The sequence below is a fragment of the Bos indicus x Bos taurus genome, chromosome 4 (genome assembly GCF_003369695.1).
Source record: "Bos indicus x Bos taurus breed Angus x Brahman F1 hybrid chromosome 4, Bos_hybrid_MaternalHap_v2.0, whole genome shotgun sequence".
Lineage (NCBI taxonomy): Eukaryota > Metazoa > Chordata > Mammalia > Artiodactyla > Bovidae > Bos > Bos indicus x Bos taurus.
In genome coordinates, this window is record NC_040079.1 from 97098105 (window position 1) to 97125740 (window position 27636).

The 27636-nt window shown below is 35.5% G+C and overlaps 1 protein-coding gene across 7 annotated transcripts in view; it reads left to right on the forward strand.

The window, feature by feature from the left end:
• DGKB (diacylglycerol kinase beta) overlaps window positions 1-27636 on the forward strand; it is an 874923-nt gene that overhangs the window by 657079 nt on the left and 190208 nt on the right. For all 7 annotated transcript variants that reach the window (XM_027540028.1, XM_027540027.1, XM_027540029.1 and 4 more), the window contains one exon: window positions 10189-10384. In XM_027540028.1, coding sequence (XP_027395829.1) covers window positions 10189-10384 — 196 coding nt within the window. The remainder of the gene's footprint in view (window positions 1-10188; window positions 10385-27636) is intronic.

The window sequence follows — 27636 nt, forward strand, 5'->3', positions numbered from 1 at the left end:
TGTATTAATTTGTTGTGATAGCCCATGGAAGAAGTTAGAATTTTAGCAATCCACATAGCTTTACCCAGTATTCTAAAATGTCATTTCTGTCACTTATTGAAAATTTAGCACTATCTGAAATACTAATGAAAAGCTAAGTGTGAGTATGCATTGTTTAATACAGCATAAAATAATTGAGAGGTGGAAATAACTGTAGATATCACTGGATATTGTATGGACAGAAAGCTGTAAGATAAAAGAAAGTACTTGAAGGGAAAGAAAAAAGTTGCAGAATACATGGAAAAAACATATTATTTTTAGGTCTCAATATCATATAACTTTTAAAAATACAGTTCACTAAAATTGTACTTACTTTCATGAATAAAGGTTAAAAAATATACTTTTCCATTCCCCATACCCATTCATTAGCTAGGTTTTCTCAGTTCCTGAGGTTGCCATTCCCCATTACATTTGTAGAAAGTGAAAAAGTCAAGAAAGAGAGTGAAGATAGCAAGAAAAGATAGACTTTAAAAAGGTTTGGAGCAAATATGTCTATCAAAATTAAATACATTGTAGGACTAAAAATTTGGAGACAGGCTATAATAGAAAATGACTTAGATTTATTTAGAGGATTTTAGGGGTTAAAGAAAAAGGAAAAGTTAAATTTTGATAAGTAGTAAAGACAAATGAACAGAATCATGAAACAAGGATGCCTAATGACTAGCTTATGTGAATTGAGAAATATTGGCTTTAACACTTTTCATTTGAAAAAGAAACAACTTGTCAGCTGAGACCTAAATCTTTAGTGGCAACTTTTCAGGTAATAAGTTTGGTAGACAAAAGCAGTTAGGGACCACAGAGAAATATGATCATCTGGCTAGGTTCTTCATTATCTCAGCTTTCTAATTTACTGTTAATAACAGCAAAAGTGGTACTAATTCAGACTATATCTCTTCGGACTTTTTCCTCATCATGATTGATAAATAAATCAAAGTATTACAGGTAGAATGGATTGTCATGGTACGGGAAAGGCCCTTCATGACTGAATCAGCTCATAATCCTGAAAAGGATTATTTTCACAAAAGGTCAAGGATTTGGGCTCAACATGGACTTTCTGTGATTGGTATTTGTGATGATAAATGTGTATATATGTTAAATATATATATACTTATATAGCTATATGTGCATATAAATTTTTAAAAATTCATTATATAGTAGATCTTAAGTATTTCTGCCCTCAAAAACTGTTGTTTAAAGAAAATCTGTAGCAAAAGGCAAAAATGAAAAAGAAAAAATTGAAGTGTGGCTTTTGGTTGCTGCTGCTGCTCCTGCTAAGTCTTCAGTCGTGTCTGACTCTGTGTGACCCCATAGACGGCAGCCCACCAGGCTCCCCCCGTCCCTGGGATTCTCCAGGCAAGAACACTGGACTGGGTTGCCATTTCCTTCTCCAATGCATGAAAGTGAAAAGCGAAAGTGAAGTCGCTCAGTCGTGTCCGACTCTTAGCGACCCCATGGACTGCAGCCCACCAGGCTCCTCCGTCCATGGGAGTTTCCAGGCAAGAGTACTGGAGTGGGGTAATATAGGGTAAATACTGTGAAACCTCTTTCACTTCTCTTTACCTTCGCCTACCACTGAACATAGATTGAACATAGACTGAACATAGTTTGAAGAACAAAACTACCTGAGAGAGATACTTCATGCTCATGGTTAGGTAAACTCACTGTGGTAGTGATGTCAGTTCTTCTCAACTTGAACTAAAGATTTAATGCAATCCCCATATTCCAGCAAATTATTCTGTGAATATCAGCAAACTGATGCTAAAATTTATCTGGAGAGTCAAAAGACCCGAATAGCCAAAACAAAATTGAAGGACAACAAAGTTGGAGCACTGACATTATCTGTCTTTAAGACTTACTAGAAAATAATCAAAACAGTGTGATGTTGGTGAAAGAATAGACAAAGCAAGGAAACAGATTGTAGAACCCAGAAATATATTCCCGTAAATATAATCACCTATTCTTTGACAAATGAGGGAAGCCAATACAATGGAGAAGAGAAAGTTTTTAAATAAATAGTGCTGAGATGACTAGAAATCACAGGCAAAAAAAAAAACACAAAAAAACCCTCTTAACAGGCCTTCACCTTTAATAAAAATCACTGAAAATGGATCACAGAGCTAAATGTAAAACACAAAACTCTAAAGCTTGAAGATAACATAGGAGGGAATCTAAATGGCATTGGATATAATGATGCCTTTTAGATATAACACCAAAGGCACAAAACAAGAAAGAAAGAATTGATAAGCCAGATTTCATTGAAATTAAACACTTCTGGTTTTTGAAAGACAGTGTCAGGAGAATGAGAAAACAAGTCACAGACTAAGAAATAATATTTGCAAAAGACATATTTGATAAAGAACTTTGTATATTCAAAACATACAGAGAACCCCCACAATTCAACAATAATAAAATAAACCACCCTATTGAAAACGGGGCCAAAGACTTTAACTGATACCTCACCCAAGGAGATACACAGATGACAAATGAGCAGGTGAAATGACACTCCACATCATATTTCATAAGGAAAATGCAAATTAAAACAACAATGAAATACTGCTCTACAGCTATTAGGATATTGCTAAAACCAAAAGCTGGTGAGGATATGGAGCAATAGGGGGTCTAAATCATTTCTAGTGGGAATGCAAAGTGGTATAGCCACTTTGGAAGAGAGTTTGGAAGTTTCTTACAAAGCTAAACATGCCCTTACCACATGATCCAGGAATCCTACTCTTTAGTACTTACCCAGAGGAGCTGAAAACATATGTACACACAAAAACATGCCCATGGATGTTAATAACAACTTATTTAATAATTGTCAGAACTCGGAGGCAAATAAGAGGTCCTTTAGCAGATGAACAGAAAAATAAGTTGTGGTATATCCAGACAGTAGAATATTATTCAGGGCTGAAAAGCTACCAAACTGAAAAGACATGAAGGAAACATAAATGCATCTTCCTAAGTGAAAGAAGTCATGGTGAAAAAGCTATATGCTGTATAATGCATATGATATTCTGGAAAAGAAAAAACTATGAAGACAGTAAAAGATCAGATCAGATCAGACCAGTAGCTCAGTCGTGTCCGACCCTTTGCGACCCTATAAATCGCAGCACGCCAGGCCTCCCTGTCCATCACCATCTCCCGGAGTTCACCCAGACTCACGTCCATCGAGTCAGTGATGCCATCCAGCCATCTCATCCTCTGTCATCCCCTTCTCCTCCTGCCCCCAATCCCTCTCAGCATCAGAGTCTTTTCCAATGAGTCAACTCTTTGCATGAGGTGGCCAAAGTACTGGAGTTTCAGCTTTAGCATCATTCCTTCCAAAGAAATCCCAGGGCTGATCTCCAATTGCCAATTAAGGAGGAGGGAGGGAGGAACAGGCAAAGCACAGAAGTTTTTAGGGCAATAAAAATACTCTATGTGATATAATGATGGTGACTACATGTCATTATACATTTTTTCAAAGCCATAGAATGTATACCAAGAGTGAACCCAAATGGAAACTGTAAACTTTAGGTGGTTATAAAGTGTTGAGGTAGGTTCATCAATTGTAACAAATGTACCACTCGGATAGGGGATGATGACAGTGGGAGGGGCTATGCACTTGTAGAAACAGAAGTATACAGGAAATATCTGTACCTTCCCCTCAATTTTGCCATGAGCCTTAAACTGCTCTAAAAAGTAAAGTCTTAATTTCCAAAAAGAAAACACATCAATCTATCATACAGTAATATGCTAGTCACAAAGTGAAAAATGTTCAAGGAAAAGTTTATATCATATAGCAAAAGACATGTGATGAAAATAAGTATGGAAAACATTGATTTTAACATTACAAGTGATAAGATTCAGTGATTTGGTTCCACCAAGCTTTACATATTGAGAACTCTTTAGGTTCGTGTTTCTACATGTCCTCCAAGTCTGGCTTCCCAGCTCTACCTTTACTGCCTTACTCTAGCCACCACTAGGGTAGCATTTATTAAGTCAGAGCCAGCGCTGTGCACTCCTCATTCTATTGTTGTATATCTTGAAATACTGTTATAATTTGTATGCATTTATCTTACTTCTAAAACTTGGTTTGTGTGTGTGTTTGTGTGTATGGATGGTGATGTAAAATCTGCTTCTCTACTCACTTTTTAATGAATCCAGTCTATCATATTAGCAGAATATACGCCTTTGTACCCTCAAGGTTACTTCCTAATTAAATATAATAAAAACAGCAATTTGGAAATTTGATTCTGCTTGCTCTTGCTTCCTGTTTGGCCTAAAATTATACCAACTATGGTTTGAAAATATATAACAGAATAAAAGCACTTCAGTACAAGAGTACCTCAAGTAATAGATATATATTTTAATGACAGCTTCTTCAAAACAAACCATTTGCTGTGTGACCCTTTATTTCACATCTCTCTTTTATTTAGGAAGCTCTTTTTTTCCCCCAAAGAAGGTGAATATTTGGAATAATGTTAATATCAAGGGGTAATAGGGTGTGCTGCAGTCCATGGGGTTGCAGAGTCGGACACGACTGACTGAACAATAATAGTTGATAATAATAATATTAAGATTTATCAATTATTAAATATACCTCATGCTTGGTGCTAAGCAATGCACATCCATTGCCTGATTTAGTCTTCCCCCAAATCCTTTCATTTAAAGAGATTCTATTGTTTCTCTACCGCAGAGACATATGAGCATTTTTTTCATAATTTAAAAAAAGAATTGTATTGCTTGCTGCCAAAATATTTAAATCTAAGAAAACAAATCAGTTGGAGAATGAATACACACACACACACACACATATTTTTGTTGTTCAGTCACTAAGTCGTGTCTGACTCTGCACCCCAGTGGACTGTAGCATGCCAGGCTTCCCTATCCCTCACTGTCTCTTGGAGTTTGCCCAAATACAGTGAAAGAGATTTAACAAAGGTGAAATTTTTAACTTGAAGAGTTTCTTATCTTCTAACTTCATAACAAAACATAAAGAAATTTAAAAATTAAATTAATAATTTAAATTTACAAGGTAATATATTAAAAGCAACATTTATACTAAACTATCTGGAGCATGGATATGTACCTAACACTCTCATGTCGTCAACTGGGATTGAATCTTACGAAGTTCATGAATTTTTACTTTACTCTTTGTACCGGCAAGGTTCATGAGAGAATAAAATGCCCCATTCTCCAAAGTATTTCAGTCTTTTGGTATTTGGTGAGACTTGGGAGGATGTTATTTTAAGGCCAAAACTTCCATCCTCCAACCCTGAGCTTTGTCTTAATGATTAAGACATAAAACTTAGACATTTCCATAAAACCTAAATGAGTTCAAGAATTAACAAATTGCAAGAAGTGTGTCAGGGACACAAAGTTAATTAGCAGAATTAGAAAGACAAGATTCTGATTGACCAGTAACCCAGAAAGCAAAATTATTAAAGGCAGTAGTAAGGCAGATTTTCTGGAGAAGGAAATGGCACCCCACTCCAGTGTTCTTGCCTGGAGAATCCCAGGGACAGGGGAGCCTGCTGGGCTGCCGTCTATGGGGTCGCACAGAGTCGGACACGACTGAAGCGACTTAGCAGCAGCAGCAGCAGCAAGGCAGGTTTTCACAGCTTTGTCTGTGCCCCATATATCAAAATCATCCTGGATCATATGTCAGCATGTACTTAGAGAACCTGAGCCCAGCCTTCCCCCTCCAAAAGACTATCTTGGAGTGGGAGAAATAAAACTTGCGGATGAATATTCTTTCTTAAACCCTGAATGAGGCATAGATGACGTATATAAAGCTATACATATTTAATGTAGACAACTTGATGAGTTTGGAGAAAAGAAATACTGTGGAATTATCATAATCAAAGCCATTAACATCTCATCACCTCCAAAAGTATCTCCTTGCCCTCTTTCTATATGTGTGCACATGTGTGTGTATGTATGTGTGTGTACACATAAGTGATAAGAATAGTCAAAAGATCTTCCCTTGCTTCTAAAGTTACACAGGTGTTGTTTTTTTTTGGGGGGGGGGAATGCAATTCCAGAAGCAAAAATGAAGGGAAACAGTAAGCTGTGGACCTCACCAAGATGATCATAGGAAACAAAAATTGAATTCATTAAGTCCAAAACAAACAAACAAAAAAATACCTCCTTATTCCAGGAAAAAATAAGAAATTTGGTGAGGGGGGTCAGACAGTGTTACCATTTCATTAAGATAAATATATTTTATATTTTCTTACTGAGGAGGGTGAGGAAAAAATGAGACAGGTAAAAGGTAAGCAACAGGTGAAATTTCTATATTTACCTGAAGTTATTTTTAATAGCTTTTAGTGAGAAATTTAATATCCCAACTATAATTTCTGACTTTCACAGAATCTCCTAAAAAGAGGAACATGTAAAATTAAAGTGGCTTTCTGCTAATACTTACGGCTAGTGCTTGATATCTTGAACCCAAAGCACTGTTGTCATTCTCAGCATGCTCAGCAGCTGTGTATGTGCATGCATGGTACCAGTTTCTCAATATTCCTGTTTCCAGGTATGCGGTGTGCTTCCATCTTCCTCTCCTTTGCCTGCTGTCTCCCATTCCACTGTAAAAAAAAAAAAAAAAACTATGCGATTATCTGTAATCAGCACTTTTATCACCATCACCAGATTACCAGCTAATACTAAAATTGCCTAAAAGGCATTCTGAGTCCCTATATTACAGTGTGTTTTGTGGATAATACTTTTAAAATGCATTTCAAAAAACACGGAGCTTAATCACTGGTGAAATACAGAGTACACAGCCTTTAAATATCAGAAGTCCCGTTGAGCCACTTATGTGTATGTGTCTGTTTTAACTTGTAGATTTGCTGCTGTGGTTTTCTGTAAAACGTAATTCTGTGCTATGAATTACCTATAAGTTTGCAGAAACTCTTTTAAAAATCAGGTTTATTTAAGTCATTTTACACCATGCCATTTTAAACAATGAACAAAGCAATGTTTTACATTTTAGTAAGTAAAATTATGAATAATTTTATCTGACCTGGGCATAGAATTAAAGTCACTATGAAAAAATATTTACAGTTTATCATTAATCATATCTCATCAGATTTGTTGTGCACATTTATTGCTCTTCAAAGTTCTTCACAAGTTTTGAATGCTCATTAACTGAATCTCAAACACTAAAATCACATATAAAAATTTGTCTTTAACACTTCTATGTAGTATGGTGCATGGTATATTTATAATCTAGGATTAAAATATATTTGAAGAAAAATGTAAACCATTTTCTTTTCTTTTTGGTAAATTTGTCTCTAGAATAAGATCTTCCGTTTCAAAACTGAAATGAGTGGACAGTGGCCTGACAACCTTGCACTCTGCAAATGGCTCCTAGAGTACTATATGTTAATAACCTTTCTTCAACATAATAAAAATATTCAGGATTTATTGACTCACTGAGGCTGTTAGCTTTAAATTCTTTTCCTCTGTAGCTACCTTTTTAAAAATCATAAATCTTCCAAGTGGATGAAAATATTATCTGACACAGTATTATAACTTGTTTATATTTCATAGCCTTCACTTCAGCTTTTATTTCCATGCACTCAAACTGGTATGCCACAACTCCTGGTCTCCATCAGAACCAGCTCTGGAAATTTCCAGACTAATCAACACAGTGTTAAAGCCAACAGACGAAGGTAGCCTGTGGTCAAAAACTAGTGGAAACAAATTATTAATAAATAGGCATTTATGTGAGAACATTGTCCAGTTTTCATAGGAACCTCAGTGTTCTTCATCGGTCCTTCTTCTTTGGGATTTCTTAAGGAGTTTTTCGACTTTTCAGAGAGCTGCTTACTATTTCCTTAAACCTACACGTGACAAGACTATGGAGAGTGAAAACATGAATAATAGTCTACACTGATGTTTTTAAGTTGTCACATGTGATTCCCTGAGTTCAATTAAAAGCAAACAAAAAAACCTATTTGCAGCATGCTCTCCTTTTCTGCAGATGAACAAAGGAATGCTCCTTCACTAATTCTGAAAGTAACTTGTCACAGTGGGGTTCGGAGGCCTAGTCAAATAATTGTCTTAGCGTACTGCCTGCTGTGTTCAATATTGAGTGAAAATGGAAGCCAGGCCCCAACTCCAGCTTATTTCACAATTCTTCTGTTATTTAAATGATTTTAGTCAGTTTGGGGGAAGCCAGACCTTTATAAATTAACAGCAGGGAAATACCAAAGGTGTCAGATTGCATATTTATCATCTTTTTCGTGTAATACTTAAATATGTATTAAGAAGTGACTGACATAAATTAGGCAGATTTCAGAAGCCACAGGCCGTGGCTTGTAGAGGACCCCCTTCTGCTTGACATTTCATCCTTGTCAAAGATCAAATTATTTTAATTTAGGCTGCAAATTATAAGGAATGAAGACTTCTTTGTGGGAATTCCCTGTGGTAATCTGACTTTTGTTGTTACTGCTGCTTGTCAGTGTGCAAAAGATATAATATGCATGCAAATAAGGTTAAAAAATATGTACTATCTAATTATCCAGCCAGTACATTCCACTTGAAGACGGTGGGGGGCCTGACACACAGTATGTGTTTGATTCATGGAGGCCTGCAGGGTATTTACACAAGATTACTTTTAATTATGAAATTAATATCTGTTTATCTAGAATATATAGCAGTAAGTGAGTGTACACATGAGCAGAATTCTTTAGTAAAAAGAAATCGTCTTAATTTAATATATGAAAAGAAGAGGGAAAAAATCAGTTGTTTCTAAGGCGGAAAAGAAAAGCATCACCCAGATCTTGGTTTCACCCTCGTTGAAACAAATTGAATGAAAACTTGGCACGGTCTCTAGAATTTGTTTCTAGCTCCTCCAAGTAGGCTCAAGATGTGTTGCTTTATTTCACAGTTTTTATATCTTAGTGAACAAGATACAGTGTTAGATTCAGTATGATCAGGAAAATGTGGGAGAAGAGAGGTTTGTGGTTTTTTTCATTGTTTTTTACAATTAATTTTTTTGTTGTTTTTATAATTTTGGTGGCAGATTATCTCTTCTGAGTTCAAAAATCAATGATTACTATTTGAAAGAAAATGATGAAATTATGTCCACAGTTTTTTCTGTAATAAAAACACAGCAAATAAACAATCCCACTGAAGCTATACTTTAATATGTGAAGTTCATATTCCTAACAATATTTACTTGTAAAGCATAGGGTTACTTACTGGTAAAGCAAGTTAATCTGCTCATATTAACTTCTAACTGAAAATGGCAGAGGAATATCTGGGATATATTTATAAACTACTCCAATGATCATTTTAGAAAACCCAAAGCAAATGAATAAATAATAATACTTTAAAAATACAGTATGCCTTGTCACTTTCCACCCATATCCATCAGTGGAAATGTATAGAAAATTTGAAAAATAAACAGTGACCATTCTGAATAGCGTTGTCTGGTAGAATGTTTCCTATTTTGCACAGTCAGAAGGGTGAAGGATGTCTTATCACCCAGCAAACAAAAAATCTGGCTGGACTAACTGGTTTCATTTTTCAGTCTTTTGTTACCGTAGTTCCTAGTAATGATAGGATGGGAATTCCTTTTACTGAGGCTGATCTTGGCATTTCCTTTGCTCAGCCTCTCTGCTCCTCCACACTCATCTAAATAGCTGTGATCTCTCTGCCTTTGACACTGTGCTTGGGACTTAATCTAGTCCAGGGAAATATCCTTGGCCACTTGAGTGTAATTCATATCTCTTTGAATTACCTTCTCTTTTTGAAAGTCTTTAAGCCACTTCTTTCTCTGCTCCCCAAAAATGAGACCCTGAATTATGAATTCTGTTTCTTAATTTTTCCCCAATAAAACCCTGGAGTGTGTTCTAAATAGGAAGCAGTCATTACAATTTCAGTCTGAAATGTCACCAAGCTTAACAGAGTCAACCTCTGTAATGCATTGGAAATCTGCAGCTCATTATATGTGCAGACACTAAAGTGTGCCTTCCAAAGGTGTTCTGTAAACAAAGATACGTCAATGACTTAATTTGATCATTTTTAAAGACTATTCATGATACCTGGTAAATGTTATTGACTGCTTTATCTTTTATAAAGATTAATTTAGAAAGGATAAGATTATAGATTTAAAAATTCTTACCAAATTGTTTCTGTTCTTTTCATCTTTCTGATCAGTGTGATGGAGTACAGATTGACTTAATAAACATCTCTCTGGAAGGAATTGCTATTTTGAATATACCCAGCATGCATGGAGGGTCCAATCTTTGGGGAGAGTCTAAGAAAAGACGAAGCCATCGCCGAATAGAGAAAAAAGGGTCTGACAAAAGGACCACGCTCATAGATGCCAAAGAGTTGAAGTTTGCAAGTCAAGGTAAGTTTTCTAACATTTAATTGTTAAGTGGCTTAATAATCAGCTCTTGAAGGCTACTCTAAAATTAAAGAGTTTTCCATTTCCCTATAGCCTGTATATTTATGTGGTTATATTTTTAATGATATTAGATACACAAGTGAGATTGTTATATCATAATAGATTCTAAAAGTCATGTAACTGTCTATTTTTTCATGGACTTTTTCTCTTTATTCTCCTTTTCTGGATATAGTTCTTTACACAGGAAGTAAAATGTATGTGAGTTTTTAGTAGATTATAATATAGGATGTGTTATACATTAAATTCTAGAATGTGATCATCTTGGTTAAGATGTTTGAGTTGCTATAACCAGGGCCTAGATTAACACTTTTCCTGAGGTGTGTTGCAAGTTTTATTCTTGGCTTTCTTACATGAAGCTGTTGTCATAAACATCATATATAATGGCATGTTTAAATATCCCATGGTCAGTTTTGATTATCTGCTTCTATTTTTCCAGAAATTTAGTAAAACTTGGAATGCCTGGAAAACAAAAGGTAAAGGGTTAACAAATAGGGTGCAATAGTGATGGATTAATTTTCAGTTCCACTGAAATAGAGTTCACCTTGGGACATGACAACTAATTCTTGTTGATAGATTTTACATAGACACCAAATTGGTGGTATTCTAATAATTGATCATGTCCCAGTTTATGTATCCATACTATTTTTTTAGCCTTCTAGAATCTACCTAAAACCACTGATGGCATTCAGATGGCCAAGAAAACATATTGGCCCAGCCGTGTGTAGCAAAGACAAAATGGGAAGTGGTTACAAACTTATGGGATAAATAAAGTAAATAAAAATTTGTTTTTTAAATAAAGAAATAAAACGTGAGCATGGTTGATCAGCTTGATGCTAGTGGGAAATAGCTTCATGTTTTGGTGTCTTCAGGTATCTGATTCAAGTTTCAGTAGAGACTTCTGTAATGTGGAATTTGGTGACCATGAAGGTGGAAAAAAACTGACGAGGAAGCAATTAAGTATCCTCTTGAAAGTGTTTATTACAACCTGCCAATAACAGAAAGTTTTTATGCCTATTAAATGCATTGGCGATCCTAAAAAGACAAATCTTATAGAGTTGTGGAATTTAATGCAAGAAAGTGTGTACCAAATTAATTAAAAAGCTTTATATTCAGAATTAATATAACTGCATGAAAACATGGAGAAAAATGGTTTTTGGAGAGATACATAGAAAAAAATGAATCAATTTGTGCTATATGAATTTTAAAATGAGGGGAATTAGGTATAACTATTTCTAGGAGTTGTTGACACTAATAATGTAGATTTCTAAAAAGATTTCTAAAAAATTTCTAAGTTAAAAAATTAGTTCAAGAACCATACTAAGACAAAACCTAAAAATCTCTGCTTCTATCCCTAGGGAAGCAATGAGAACATATAATAATATAATCCACAGAGTTAAAAAAGAAGTTATATATATATGTGTGTCTGTGTATATATATATAATATGTATGTAATAATTTCTACATTTATTTTTTCTGTTTGATCACTATATGTTAATACTTGGCATGTCCTTTGTATGTAGATATTTCAGGTGTGTATCTGAATTGATTCTCAGTGCTCAGCTGCCAACTACGTTTACCCAATGAGATGTTGTTAAAGTTTGTAAAATTCATGGCTGTGCTCCACCAGGATAAGTGTCTGTAGACTCACTATGGATCTAGCATCCCAGGTGGCGCTAGTGGTAATGAACGTGCCTATCAATGCAGGGGACATAAGAGTCATGGATTGATCCCTGGGTCAGGAAGATCCTCTGGAGTAGGAATGGCAACCGACTCCAGGATTCTTGCCTGGAAAATCCATGGGTAGAGGAACGTGGTGGGCTATAGTCCATGTGGTCGCAAAGAGTCAGACACAACTAAAGTGACTTAGCACACACTCATGACCTCATTCATTCCCCATGGTATGCTGAGGAATACACATTTGGTGTGAAGAACAGACAGATCAGCCAGAAGTATAGACTGTCAGTGCCTATAACTCTAGAAAAAGGTCTCTCTTCCCATCCTATCTTCTTGCTTTGTACTATGAAACTGTTGGTTTCGAGTTTCCATAATCTTGGGAAAGAAAGAAGTGAGAAACTACAGAGTTTGTGACTTAAGGATGCATTTTTCTCAGTACGAGTGAGTGAAGTTGCTCAGTTGTGTATGACTCTTTGCAACCCCCTGGACTGTAACCTACCAGGCTCCTCCGTCGATGGGATTTCCCAGGCAAGAATACTGGAGTGGCTTGCCATTTCCTTCTGCAGGAGATCTCCTGACCCAGGGATTGAACCCAGGTCTCCCACATTGTAGGCAGACGCTTTACCATCTGAGCCACCAGGGCGTACAAAGATCAGGAAAAACATCAGAAATCAGAGTTTTCAAAAGTTGTATTAGTACAAAAGCATGCTTTATAATGGATTTGGCTAAACTGTTTTTCTACTCTCTGTACCAAATGTGCTTGTAAGTTTGGATTAATTTTACTTCAAGATCAGTATGCTTGCTCAGTCACTCAGTCATGTCCAACTGTTCATGACTCCATGGACTGTAGCCCACCAGGCTCCTCTGTCTGTGGAATTTTCCATGCAAGAATACTAGAGCAGGTTAATGCTTAAAATTACCTTATCAGCTGAATATTTTTGTAAAGATTTCTGTATTAACCAGTCTTTTCTTTTATTAATTTTATCAAGATTTTTTCATTTTGATATGTTTCACAACAGAATAGTTAAGAATATCTCAAAATGTTTCTAAGTTTTGATTTCACATTCATTCTATCAATTCTTAAATGTTATACTTAATTATCAGCAATGAAAGAAACTTACTACTTAAAATATCTGCATGTATCCCTCTTTGAAATGGTAATTGTTTCTATCATTTGATCTTGTTTTCAATTTCTTGATGCCAAAATAATAAATAGTATTAAAGGTCAATCAGTATTTTAAATCTAACTGTATTTTCAAATTTACATAAAAGGACAGGTATTGTCTGTAGAATGAAATACAGAGAATATAATTCTAGTCCAACAAGTTTTCTTATTTAACCTAGGTTCAAATTAATAATTTCACTCTTAGAAAGATAGAATTAAATAAATTAAATAGGTTAATAATTTAAATGTCTTCTTTTTAAGATGCACTTCTTTAAATATTAACTAGCAACTTTCTGATATGGCTCTGTAAAAGATTTGAAGTTTAAACTAAATTTTTGCTGTATTAAAATGTAAGCTTGTTGCCATAAACTTTAGGAAGTTTTGGTGGTTGGGAGGTGGGGGAGCATATCTAACTTGATTCTTGAAATAAAGAATGTTTAATTCTTTAGTGGAAAGATTTAAATTAAGAAAAAAATTTGCAAGTTTGTTTTAATTTTTTAATGTCATAAATATAAGGTACAAGATCAGGTTTGGAGCATGACATACTCATCTATACTTTGCCCTACATGATCTGCAACTCCTACACAATTTATTTGCTTGCAATCTTTGAAGACACTGAGAGTATCAGATCAGAGTATCTTCACTTAATAAATTCACTTGTTGGAAACTTTACGGTTGATTTAATTCGAGTTGATCAAAATTATAAGTAATTAAATTCTATTATTGTTCTAGTAAAATATTCTAGAACAGTTGGATGCAATTCTAAAACATTTTTGTACATTTATCTAATTCAGACGTTTTCTTTGTGCATTGGTCTTTTTGTTTTATTTTTGTTGTCTGCTTTCTTTTACTTCTTTAGGAAATACAAATGTGTGTATCATATATTGACAGCATGGTCTTTAAGCAAATTTGTGAAATCATTAAATTTGATATTCAGTGCCCTTAGCCTTAATAGTCTTTCCCATTTCTTTCAGTTGCTAAGTAAATATTCTTCTCCACTTCTTCTGCATTAAATCCGAGCATCAGAAAGATATCTAATAAATTCCTTCACATTAATATATAAATGACTGCCCATGAATGTAGAGGTATTTGCATTTTAAGAGAAGCAAAGGCCTTCAGCTAAACCATTATTTTTCATACTGTGTTCCATTGAGCTATAACTGCAGTTCTTGTTTATGATTCATTTCTGTCATATTTTGAAACAACAGCAGAAAACCTATAACAAAACCCTGTAAAGTGCATTCTATAGAAACATTTTGTCATATTGACTGTTCTTAAATCATCAAATTGTGTTACTACACAAAGCAGCTTCCTTTCTTCCTCCTGTTCCACCTCCTCTTCTTCCCAGTGGCTGGATTGATCTGTAGATAGATGGAGAACATGATGGTTATTTCTTTCTACACACGTTTGTAAACATATACATGTCTAAATGACTAAATAGATAAATGTGACATTAATTGGAAAGTTCTACCTGTGCAATGGTCATTTTAATATACATCATTGTATATTTAATGAGGAAAATTGTACAAATGGGTACATTACCACCACAGTGTATGTGAATCACAACTAAAAGGCCAGCAAGCTCAGGTACTTTTGCTTGGCACAAGCAATAAACAGAGCTTAACAATCAAAGGAAATGAAAACAAGGTGGTGATAATAATGTAATTAATACTTTTAATGAAAATGGAAGTCACTTAGAAAAGTTTTTGCGTTATAGGAAATTGCATTAGTTAACTGTCTCCGCCAAATAAGAAGTTTGTACTACAATGGAGTTTTAACAGAGATTTATGATACAAACATGCTTACAACTTCTGCTAAAGAGACAACGGATGAAACTGAAACAGTTTCAGATAATATGCAGAAATAAGACAAATTTGACTAATTGAAGCTTTGAGTTAACATCTGAAGCATGCAGCAAGTAAATTTTATTGACAAAGTTGAAAAACTATACTAAAAGGATACTTGTAAAATTTATTTTTTAACATCAAGGACCTCTCAAGTAATGTAAGCAGTTTTTACGTATTCTAATGGTTTTAAGCTTTGAAGATAAAAGTCTAACTATACCATTTTCCAGTAAGGAATGCAGAATGGTGCAAAACTGTCAAGTGAGAGGTACAAAGTTCATGTCATTTACAATTACGTATCTGTCTTGATCAGGATTGGAGAAGGCAATGGCACCCCATTCCAGTACTTTTGTCTGGAAAATCCCATGGACGGAGGAGCCTGGTGGGCTGCAGTCCATGGGGTCGCTAAAAGTTGGACACGACTGAGCGACTTCACTTTCCCTTTTCACTTTCATGCACTGGAGAAGGAAATGGCAACCCACTCCAGTGTTCTTGCCTGGAGAATCCCAGGGACGGGGGAGCCTGGTGAGCTGCCATCTATGGGGTCGTACGGAGTCGGACATGACTGAAGTGACTTAGCAGCAGCAGCAGCTTGATCAGAATATCATACGACGTCATACGACAACAACAAAAGAACTCCAGAAATCAATAAAAAATAGGCTGCCTATAACGCTGCAGCTGCCCTCCTCATAATAACTCCATTATTCCCATAGAGTGACTATATCACAGGTGTTAGCAATTTGAACCTCTGAAATATATTTGCAGACATAAAATTCTAATTTTATTTTTAATTTACTGGTCTTAAAAATACTGCTTCATTTAAAAAAAAAAAAGGTTGACTGCTTTAAAAAGTTTGAAAACCAGTGAGCAAAAGTAATTACATTCAAGCCGTAGAATTTCAAACATTTGCCAAAAGCTAAGGGAGGTACTGTCAGGAGCAGCTGGACTTCCTGCTTGAAACCTCATTAACTAGGTGACTGTCTACCCCAGATATGGATACAGATAGAAAAGTTTATTTTAAAAGCTAATTAACGTACGATATTGTCAATAAAATCTTCAATGTTTTCATTCCCATTTACCAATGCTAATTCTTTTCTTTGGGCCAAATTTCTCAGGGTAGCATATACTCCACTGAAGGAAAACTGAGCTGTACTCAGATGAATATTTTAAAGTGTGATAGTTTTTATATGTACAGTGGCTGCTGTTTTCTTTTTGGTAAGGGGTACTTTTTTCTTAATTTGTAATTTTAAATAATTTCATTTTTGAAATAAGTTCATTTAATTAAAATAGTGCTGTGCTAAGTTGCTTCAGTAACGTCCAACTCTTTGCAACCCTCTGGACTGTAACCTGCCAGGCTCCTCTGTCCATGGGATTCTCCAGGCAAGAATACTGCAGTGGGTTGCCGTGACTTCCTCCAGGGCATCTTCCTGGCCCAGGGTTTGAACCCATGTCTTCTGCGGCTCTAGTGTTAGAGGCGGATTCTTTACCACTGAGCCAAAACTAAAAAATAATAGAGGAAGTATGTGGATATGGAAAAAACTGATGGTGGGACCAGAAAGACTAAAGTGTAGAAAACTTCATGAAGGCTAATATTACAGATTCCAGCACTTTGTTTTATTTGCATAACCCCACTTTTGTATACTTAGTGTAAACATATTTTTTTATTCTTCATTATCTTGTATGAAATTTACTATGTATAAGTTCCCCCCAAATAAGCTTACACTGCACACACTCCTACCCCACCTTATTTGATGTCTGTACTCTGTACTGGGGAGACTAAAACCCTCATTCTTTTTAGGAGCTAGAGGGTAAAACTGTGTATGTGATTAACTGTCATGGACTCTCTCTATCAAATGACTTTATCTATTTTTTTGAAAACTCTGAAGAAGTAGAAAGGAAAAAAAGGTCAGTCCAAGCCGAACTTATTGAAGAAAACAAATGAGTTGAGATCTGTGACAGCTTGGCTAAAGTTGAATTTTGTTTCTGAAAATAAATAAGGTTATTGGCTTCAAGGTCTTTATCGTTAAAATGGGGATTGTGAGTTCTCGAAGAGTTGGGATTAACCTATGTGTGCTGTTACTGTTTTGCCTAGAAAACTGCACAAAGGATATTTAAATAATAAGAATCGAACACTTCCTACTCCTTGTAAAAGTTACAATTACCTTTTGTAACTTTGGAGAAGGGAATGGCAACTCACTCCAGTATTCTTGCCTGGAGAATCCCATGGATAGACGAGCCTGGCGGGCTACAGTCCATAGGGTTGCAAAGAGTTGGACACGACTGAGCAACTAACCCACACCTGAAATTTGATAAAAATGGACATTTGTCATGCATTATACATTTTATAGACATTGCTATGGGTTATGTAGGGTAATTTAGAAGGCATTTTTTTTTTAAGTTGTCTAAATATAACTGCAACATTCATTTTAGAACTGTAGATGATGAATTTGGCATTCAAACACCAGCAAGTAGAACAATTTCCAGGCATTTAAATTCAGTGATTAAATCAATTACATTTAGAAGCAAAAAAAGGATTTCATGTTGCATTATTATACCTCGATGTTAAAATTGCTGAAAAAAGATCATGGCATTTGAGATGTTGCATTTTACAGAGATATATGCGTATACCAATACCATGACAATTTCATTAGTTTAAAATAGATAAATCCACACATTTGCTGTCTAGTAACCTTTAAGGAGATGTCTCAAGTTGAGTTTCTAATTGTATGTTTTTAAACTGCCTCCTTTGAAAATTTCTAGCAATGGATAATGCAAGTAATAGCAAGTACTTAATAAAGCCATCTAAATATCAAAATTTCTGTTTGCCATTTGAAAATTACATCATAGGCCTGGATATATTAATGTGATAGGTCTCTCTCCTTTTTTTAGTTTTATTTTTTACAAAAGGCATGAATTTAAAATTTATAAACAACTATAAAAAGAAGTTATAAAATACAAAACATTTCTTATGTATAAAAATATATTTTCAAAATATAAGATCATCTGCTCTTATATTTGGCCTTTCAGTTCAGTTCAGTTGCTCAGTTGTGTCCGACTCTTTGTGACCCCATGGACTGCAACACTCCAGGCCTCCCTGTCCATCACCAACTCCTAGAGTCTACTCAAACTCATGTCCATCAAGTCGGTGATGCCATCCAGCCATCTCGTCCTGTGCCATCTCCTACTGTCCCTTTCTCCTCTCACCTTCAATCTTTCCCAGCATCAGGGTCTTTTCAAATGAGTCAGTTCTTCGCATCGGGTGGCCAAAGTATTGGAGTTTCAGTTTCAACATCAGTCCTTCCAATGAATATTCATGATTGATCTCCTTTAGGATGGACTGGTTGGATCTCCTTGCAGTCCAAGGGACTCTCAAGAGTCTTCTCCAACACCACAGTTCAAAAGCAACAATTCTTTGGCGCTCAGCTTTCTTTATAATCCAACTCTCACATTCATGCATGACTACTGGAAAAACCATAGCTTTGACTAGATGGACCTTTGTTGGCAAAGTAACGTCTCTGTTTTTTAATATGCTGTCTAGGTTGGTCATAACTTCCCTAGCTGTCCTATAAAATCATGCATATATTGAAGAAGTATTTATGAAATTCCTGTTTGTCATGACACTATAAAAACTTAAAATATCAATCTTTAGAAAATTATTTTATTTATTATGGAGCTATATGAAATACCATTTTGTGACTAGGATTATTGCCCTATACCCCATGTTCAATAGTCAAAGTTTCAAAATCTGACAGACAGTATAATTATAGAAATAAAATCTGACATGCAGTACAACTCTTGAATTTATTATAGTGAAATCAGTAAGGCTACAAAATTATTTTGGACATAATACAGTATAAGTTATCATTTAAACAGAAATGTGGTGTTTTCTTATACATATTAATGATATCATTGAAATTAAAGGTTTATTCCTGAAAACAAATTGAAATTAGGAAAATGAAGAAAATCCAAAGAACAGGTAGATAGGAATTGTAGAACAAGGGGCCATTTGCTTTCACCTAATAAATCTAGGAAATTTGAAAAAAAAATGAGGTTTTAGTAATGGTTGCGTTTTGAAAAATATGTGATTTGGCAATTGATGCAAGGGAAAAGGGAAAGGAATTTGTTTACTTGGAGTTTTAAATGAAGGTTCAGCTGTTACCTTCTCTGTCTTCTGAGGCAAAGTATCTTCTTCATTTCAAATTGCTAATGCTATTCCCAGACTCTTCTGTGTTTCTGACTATTATTTCTGTATTTCTAACTATTTTCTAACTAAAATTCAACTTCTGAGTTTAATTTTAAATTCAGAGAAAGATGGAAAATATAAATGCTTTAACAGGTCATTTTCTCCACAATGCTGATGTCTGATATTAGGGATAAGACAACCATCTTACTTGTTTCTGTGATATAGCATAGAATCATGAGTTTTTTTTTAAATAATGGCAAGTTATTTACTCAGGCTAAAACTGCAGTATAAATTTTAATCTATTTAACCTGTGCATGGTAGAAATACAAAGCATATTTCCAAGTTAAATAAATACTGGCTGATTATGTAAGTCTTGACTCGTTAACACTGGTAGAGTATGCTTTCAAACAGTAGTCACATAAAGTTTCCCAATATGAGGCCATTCATAGAAGTGTCCTAAATATAAAGCAAATATATACAAATAACTTTGTCATTTGAGGATGATGGTTTGACACTCAGCTAATAGGGAAGTTAAAATAGCTTTCCTATAATCAGTACTGGAGTGGGTTGCCGCTCCAGTGTTCTTGCCTAGAGAATCCCAGGGACGGGGGAGCCTGGTGGGCTGCCATCTATGAGGTCGCACAGAGTCGGACACGACTAAAGGGACTTAGCAGCAGCAGCAGCAGATAAATTTTCAGGCTTTCTGGGACATAACTTTGAAGAGATGGTGAAATAGAATGGGAAGCTAAGGAGGAGAGACAATCTTTTCATATTAGCAGCACACACAGAGCTTTTAAAGTTGATTAGAACAGCTTACCAATATATTATTTTCATCTTGAGTTCGTGTGCTATTGGTGGTGGTGTTGTGTTGGCTAATAAGTACATATAAAAATGGTTTCATATGTCCTGATTATAGGAGAATTTTTTTTAAACAGTAAACACAAAAGAACTATCAAAAAGACATGAAATCAGTTACATAAATTCTTAAATATGAGTCATGGTTCCATTTTTTTTCTATTTGTATTAAACACCATATTTTCTTTTCCATCGAGAGAAAATAACCAAGAAAACATATAATCTTATTGAGAATGAAGCTTTAATTATACCATCTTTTGAAGTGATATTATGTCTAATGATTTCATGTCATGATAGAGACATTGAACTTTTTATTTTACCCCTCTTTATTTATAAGTGTTTTATATTTGATTACCTTAATGGATATAATGCAAACGCCAGTCTGGCTCCTGGTGTTCCTTACAGACAGTTGTCTTAACTACCAAAGTGTTCCAGGGTCAGGGTAGGATCTAGCAGAGAGCAAAGAGACTTGTTCCTTGAAAGAATCAAATCTCACCATAAGTAATTATCTTTAGCCTGTATGTACCTTTAACCAAAATAACTAACCACTGCCATGAATTTTACTTTTTACAAATACATGATAGAGCTAGTTAGCATAGAAATGGTAATTTCTTGGACAATATCCAGCCAACTGTGTTTTTGTGGAAATTGATGGAGATTCATATAGATCACAATTCCTTCCATACTGAATAATTATTCTCCTGGTTAAATAAAAACAGTCATATTATTCTTCCTTGGACAAATTATAGATTTATAACTTGGGTGCAGGTGGTGTCTGTTTGAGGCATTGTCTATTGGCTGGTGTACAGTACAGCTATTAATCAGAGTAAATTAAAAATTGAGGCCTGAATGTTGTAAAGTGACAGTCACTTGAAAAAAGACTAAAAACATCTATGGATAAACATAACTAATTTAAATGAGCCCACAAGCGGCTTTTTTGAGAAAGTTCAATTGCTGCACTGTTATTCTAATTATCCCATAATATGGTATAAAATAACAACCTCACTTTATCCTTATATTTATAAAGCTGTTCCCATTATCATTATATTTTACCTGTTCAAGTTCTGAAAGATTGCCACTCGTTGAGAGGTTCATTAAGAGAATAATTATATCTCACAGATTGGCAGAAAGAAAATGTATCTTTGAACAATTCCATTTCCCTGAACAGTTCGTTTCAAGGTGGAAGACAAGTCTATTAAGTATCTTCTACCCTTTTTAAACATGTCAAAGCTAACCATTAATACTGAAATTAGTAATTTGGTTCTGATTTAATGAAGGAATCAGCTGCTATTTGAAATGAACTCAATTTCTATGAATGAAACAAACATTTTTAATGTTGAATAGCAAAAAGTATTTAAGAATCTTTTTTATGTACAGTGATTTAACCTATATCTCTTCTGATAGTTAAAGCCCTTAGCATATAGTCTTCTTCACTACAGGTGCTTGAGAATATTTACTTCATCCAAATATTATATCATACTATTTTCTTACTAAATAAATGTCATTCACATTTTAAGAGTATCTTTTTAGAAAAATAATAAGTAGAATGTTAACCAATATCAAAGAACTTTCTGTTTTTAAACTGACTGCAAGGAAGTTGCATAGAATTTGTGACTAAATGTCTTTTCAAAAGTAAAAGGAAATTCATGTGCACAAAAATGTGACTTCAATAGAAAATAGGTCTAATACATAGCACCTCATATTTAAACATGTTGGTACTGTGAAATAAGCTACCCATGGTCACATGCAAGCAAAGGCTTTAAATCAACATAAATCTGTATGGTAAGTAACTGGACAGTAATAAAATAATATATCAATCACTGATGATTTTGCCAAGCCTTCTATACTTGATGATAAACACTTTCTTCCTGGAGTTTGTATATTGTAGTCTTTTCTTAACATCGTCCAGCCCAGATTGCTAAAACTGTAGTGCAGGATATCATATTCAGTGAGCTTAGTGGGAAGCAGAGAGTCTGTGCATCTTTTATTCAGTATAAAAATATAAAAGATGCTATTTGATTTTTTAAAGACAGTAATTGTATCAAATATAAATAGCAATTTTAAACATGTGTAGGATCTGAAGAACTCCCAGAGCTGTGAAATGAAATAATCTGTGTGTCTCATTTTATGTGTATGCAACTAAAACATGCTGATATATTAACAATGCTACTTGGAGTCAAAGTTTGAATATGAGATATTGTGCATTTTTTGTAGTTAGGTGTTATTTTTATAATTCTTCATTATATATTTTCTGTCCTTTTTTATTAATGAAACCTGTTTCTTCTGAAGGGATTATATAGGTCTTCATCTCTTTTTTATAAGATAGATTATTTTTAGATTTCTTTTTTGTTTCATTTTTTTATTTGTGCTATTTAGCTTCTGAATATTTTATATATGTTACATTTGTAAACATTTCATCCAATATTCATACAAAAGTTAGGAATTAACAAGAGATTATGATAGGTATTTTGATTCTTGAAGAAGGGAATGAATATCCTGTTTATGGTAGATATCATAATTTAACTTCCATTGAAAGCCAAGAAATCAAAGTTATCGAAAATAGGCAAAAAATGAAGTAAATGTGTTAATTTAGGCTTAAAAATTGAATTAAAATTTTTATAAATCTGACATTTTAAATACCTTTGGTAGACTTCATAGAAGAGTGTATTAAGTGAGTACACAAATAAAATGCCTTAATCGTGTATATGCTGGGACAGAGTTTGTATGCGTGTGTGCCTTTGTAGGTAGACATATATGTTGATGGTTTATGGGGTAAGACATATGGACATGCAGGTATCCCAATGATGCATGGAAGTGAATCACTTGAACACAATTTATTTTGGAAGTTCCAATCAGAAAGAAAAGCAGGGGAAACAAAGCATTGCTTTAAGAAAGGAAGGGAAATTTTATTTTTGTTTTAATAGCAATAGAAAGAGCATGATAGAACAAAGCATTCTCTAAAATACAAATCATGATCCCATTATTCCAAGGGAAAAAGAGATGAAAATAGGTAGAAGGGAATTCTTTATTCTGTCTTCCTTTCCTTTTTTCCCCACTTTATGCTATCCTTTGGGAATAATGCTGTCTTCAGATTCCCGTACTCTTCTATCTTCAGACGAGCAAGCCCATCCCAGAGTGACCCTGTAACAGTAGCCAAACACTCTTGATCTGAACCCTCTTGATCAATCCTTGCAGTACGTTTACACCTACTTATGAATCAGAAGACAGTAGTTTCTGAAGGTCTATAGGAAAATTGTGTCGACTTAAAAAAAACGAACAACATGCAAGTTGAAAGTTAAGTTTTACTGGGGGCAAAATGAAGATTATAGCTGAGGAGACAGCACTTAGATAGCACTGAGAAGCTGCTCCGAAGAGGTGGGGGGAAAGACAGTATTTATGTGATTTTGGTGAAGGGAGAGTACATGCAGTCAATCCCATGTTTTTCCAGAAGGATTCTACTAGTCTCCTGAAGATTTCTGCTAGTCACGGGAAACAATTGTTACTGTGAAGGATTTTAGTGCTTTTCTAGATGTGAGGAGATACAAAAATTGGGCTCATAAAATTGGCTCCCCTAAATACCTAACTATCTGAAAACCTGTTCTGAGAGTTCTTCAGAGCACAGAGTGTCTCCTTGCTGCTCTGCACCCTGAACTCCCTTCAGGGGGTGTTAAAAATCAGCAGCTGCAGGGGCACATGATTTAATCCTTGCAGAGGTAGATGGCAAGTGCCAATTTATAGCTGACATTGTTTACCAATGCAGCATTGACATTCCTTTCTTTCATTTTTAAAGTTGAACTATAATTGAACGTATAACGTTGTATAAGTTTAAGCTGTACAACTTTGTTGATCTGATGCATTTATATTTTGCAATGTGATCACCGCCATAGTGTTAGCTAAACCTCTATCATGTCACGTAATTATTATTTCTGTTTGTGTTGAGAATAACTAAGATCTAGTTTCTTGGCAACTCTGAAGTTTATAGTACAGTGTTGTTGACTATACTGTATTCACTGTTTTATTTTTTGATTATATGTCTTCTCATGATGTGTGTGATAAAAAGAAGTTTATATTCCATGGCAAGGAAAAAAAATGAGCAAAATAATATCACGCCAATTGTTTGTCTTAAACAAAATCCTCATGCCAATCCAGGCTGACTTCTTCCTACTGTCTTTTCAAATCAACAGCCCCTGAGGGGAAAGACTTTTGACCTGGACATTGTAGGTCAGTGAATTTCTTATAGATAGACTTTAGTTTTTGATTTTCTGGACTGTAAGAATATAGCAATAATAAGTTATTTATGGAAAAGAGAAAGAAATCTGTGACCTCAGACCAATTGTTAACTTGGCAAGTCTGTTTTCTAACCTGTATATAAATGAAAATAATCCTTTATGATGTTTTCACCTTACAGAGTGATTTGTACATATTAACACATTTCAAATAATTTACTATAGAAACGTAAGGTGCATATTTGATCAACTTAAGGATATGGACAAAGCTATCACCCGAGAGTGTATGAAGCACTTGTGTGTTTGGCCCACATTTATGAGAGAGGAGGCAAAGATTAAGCAGTCATTCTCCATCCATGGAAAATTTAGCCCTTCTAAGAATTAATCCTCATTCTTCAGAATTATAAAAATAAATAGGATTCTTACTTCACATTATGAATTATATTTCTTTTCCTGAGAAACTGTTTTATGGTTAAATAGTAGAATTCTCAATACTTGAAATCTTTAAATGAGATCTGACACGGAAATAAGTACTGATCTACCATTGAAGTAAAACAATTATTAATCATCCTTTCCCAAGAAAATGGAAATTCCTTTTAAAATATTTGTGCCAACCAAAGTTGATTAAAATTCAGTTCACTCTTTCCAGGTGTTGGGATGATAGAAATATTTTGTTTATGCTGGTTAGTTTCTTGGAGTCTCATCTGCTCATTCATTCCTCTCTTCTTCATGGTGAATTGTGGAAAATGTTTCCTTTCTGCACTCCCTTCGATTGCACACCTTCCGTTTTTCTTTCTCACAAAAGTCTTAGGATTGTGGTGGCCATAGTACTGATTCTTTGGGAGCCAGATAAGCAAATTGCCCACCAAGTTGCTTTGCCCATCAGTTCAAATTGTACCTGCTGCTCTTAAAATTTGGTTTCCCCTCCTGGCAGCATTACTGGTGATTCATAGAGATGTTTGTTTATAAGTGAAAGTGAAAATCGCTCAGTCATGTCCAGCTCTTTGTGACCCCATGAACTGTACAGTCTGTGGAATTCTCTAGGCCAGAATAGTGGAGTGGGTAGCCTTTCCCTTCTTCAGGGGATCTTCCCAACCCAGGGATCGAACCCAGGTCTCCAGCATTGCAAGCAGATTCTTTACCAGCTGAGCCACAAGGGAAGCCCAGGAACACTGGAGTGGGTAGACTATTCCTTCTCCAGCAGATCTTCCCAACCCAGGAACTGACCCTGCAATCAGGGTCTCCTGCATTGCAGGCGGATTCTTTACCAACTGAGCTACCAGGGAATCCCTCGCTTAAGTAAGCTGTAATGGAAAGGACAAGCTGCGTAACAAATTACTGACTTTGTGAGGTGCTGTCTGCTGGAGTGAACATAAATTTTAGGAGAGGGCAAGGGGCAGGTAATAGGAGCTAGCTAAGCTGCAAGGAGATCCAACCAGTCCATTCTGAAGGAGATAAGCCCTGGGATTTCTTTGGAAGGAGTTATGCTAAAGCTGAAACTCCAGTACTTTGGCCACCACATGCAAAGAGTTGACTCATTGGAAAAGACTCTGATGCTGAGAGGGATTAGGGGCCGGAGGAGAAGGGGCCGACAGAGGATGAGATGGCTGGATGGCATCACTGACTCGATGGACGTGAGTCTGAGTGAACTCCGGGAGTTGGTGATGGACAGGGAGGCCTGGCGTGCTACAATTCATGGGGTCGCAAAGAGTCGGACACGACAGAGCGACTGAACTGAACTGAACTGAAGCTGCAAAAATCTTTTCAAATTGGTACTGACTGTGCGCCAGTTGATGTGCCAATATCGATCAGCAAGATTTATGGCCCTTCAATATAGACTTAACATAGAATTGAAGAAACTAGGGAAAACCACTAGACCATTCAGGTATGACCTAAATCAAATCCCGTATGATTATACAGTGGAAGTTGGAAATAGATTTAAGGGCCTAGATCTGAGAGATAGAGTGCTTGATGAACTATGGAATGAGGTTTGTGACATTGTACAGGAGACAGGGATCAAGACCATCCCCATGGAAAAGAAATGCAAAAAAGCAAAATGGCTGTCTGGGGAGGCCTTACAAATAGCTGTGAAAAGAAGAGAAGCGAAAACCAAAGGAGAAAAGGAAAAATATAAGCATCTGAATGCAGGGATCCAAAGAATAGCAAGAAGAGATAAGAAAGCCTTCCTCAGAGATCAATGCAAAGAAATAGAGAAAAATAACAGAATGGCAAAGACTAGAGATCTCTTCAAGAAAATTAGAGATACAAGGGAACATTTCATGCAAAGATGGGCTTGATAAAGGACAGAAATGGTATGGACCTAACGGAAGCACAAGATATTAAGAAGAGGTGGCAAGAATACACAGAAGAACTGTACAAAAAGATCTTCACAACCCAGATAATCACGATGGTGTGATCACTGACCTAGAGCCAGACATCCTGGAATGTGAAGTCAAGTGGGCCTTAGAAAGCATCATTACGAAAAAAGTTAGTGGAGGTGATGGAATTCCAGCTGAGCTATTTAAAATCCTGAAAGATGATGCTGTGAAAGTGCTGCACTCAATATGCCAGCAAATTTGGAAAACTCAGCACTGGCCACAGGACTGGAAAAGGTCAGTTTTCATTCCAATCCCAAAGAAAGGCAATGCCAAAGAATGCTCAAACTACTGCACAATTACACTTATCTCACACGCTAGTAAAGTAATGCTCAAAATTCTCCAAGCCAGGTTTCAGCGATATGTGAACCATGAATTTCCAGATGTTCAAGCTGGTTTTAGAAAAGGCAGAGGAACCAGAGATCAAATTGCCAACATCCGCTGGATCATGGAAAAAGCAAGAGAGTTCCAGAAAAACATCTGTTTCTGCTTTATTGACTATGCCAAAGCCTTTGACTGTGTGGATCACAATAAACTGTGGAAAATTCTGAAAGAGATGGGAATACCAGACCACCTGACCTGCCTCTTGAGAAATCTGTATGCAGGTCAGGAAGCAACAGTTAGAACTGGACATGGAACAACAGACTGGTTCCAAATAGGAAAAGGAGTACGTCAAGGCTGTATATTGTCACCCTGTTTTTTTAACTTATATGCAGAGTACATCATGAAAAACGCTGGACTGGAAGAAACACAAGCTGGAATCAAATTTGCCAGGAGAAATATCAATAACCTCAGATATGCAGATGACACCACCCTTATGGCAGAAAGTGAAGAGGAACTAAAAAGGCTCTTGATGAAAGTGAAAAAGGAGAG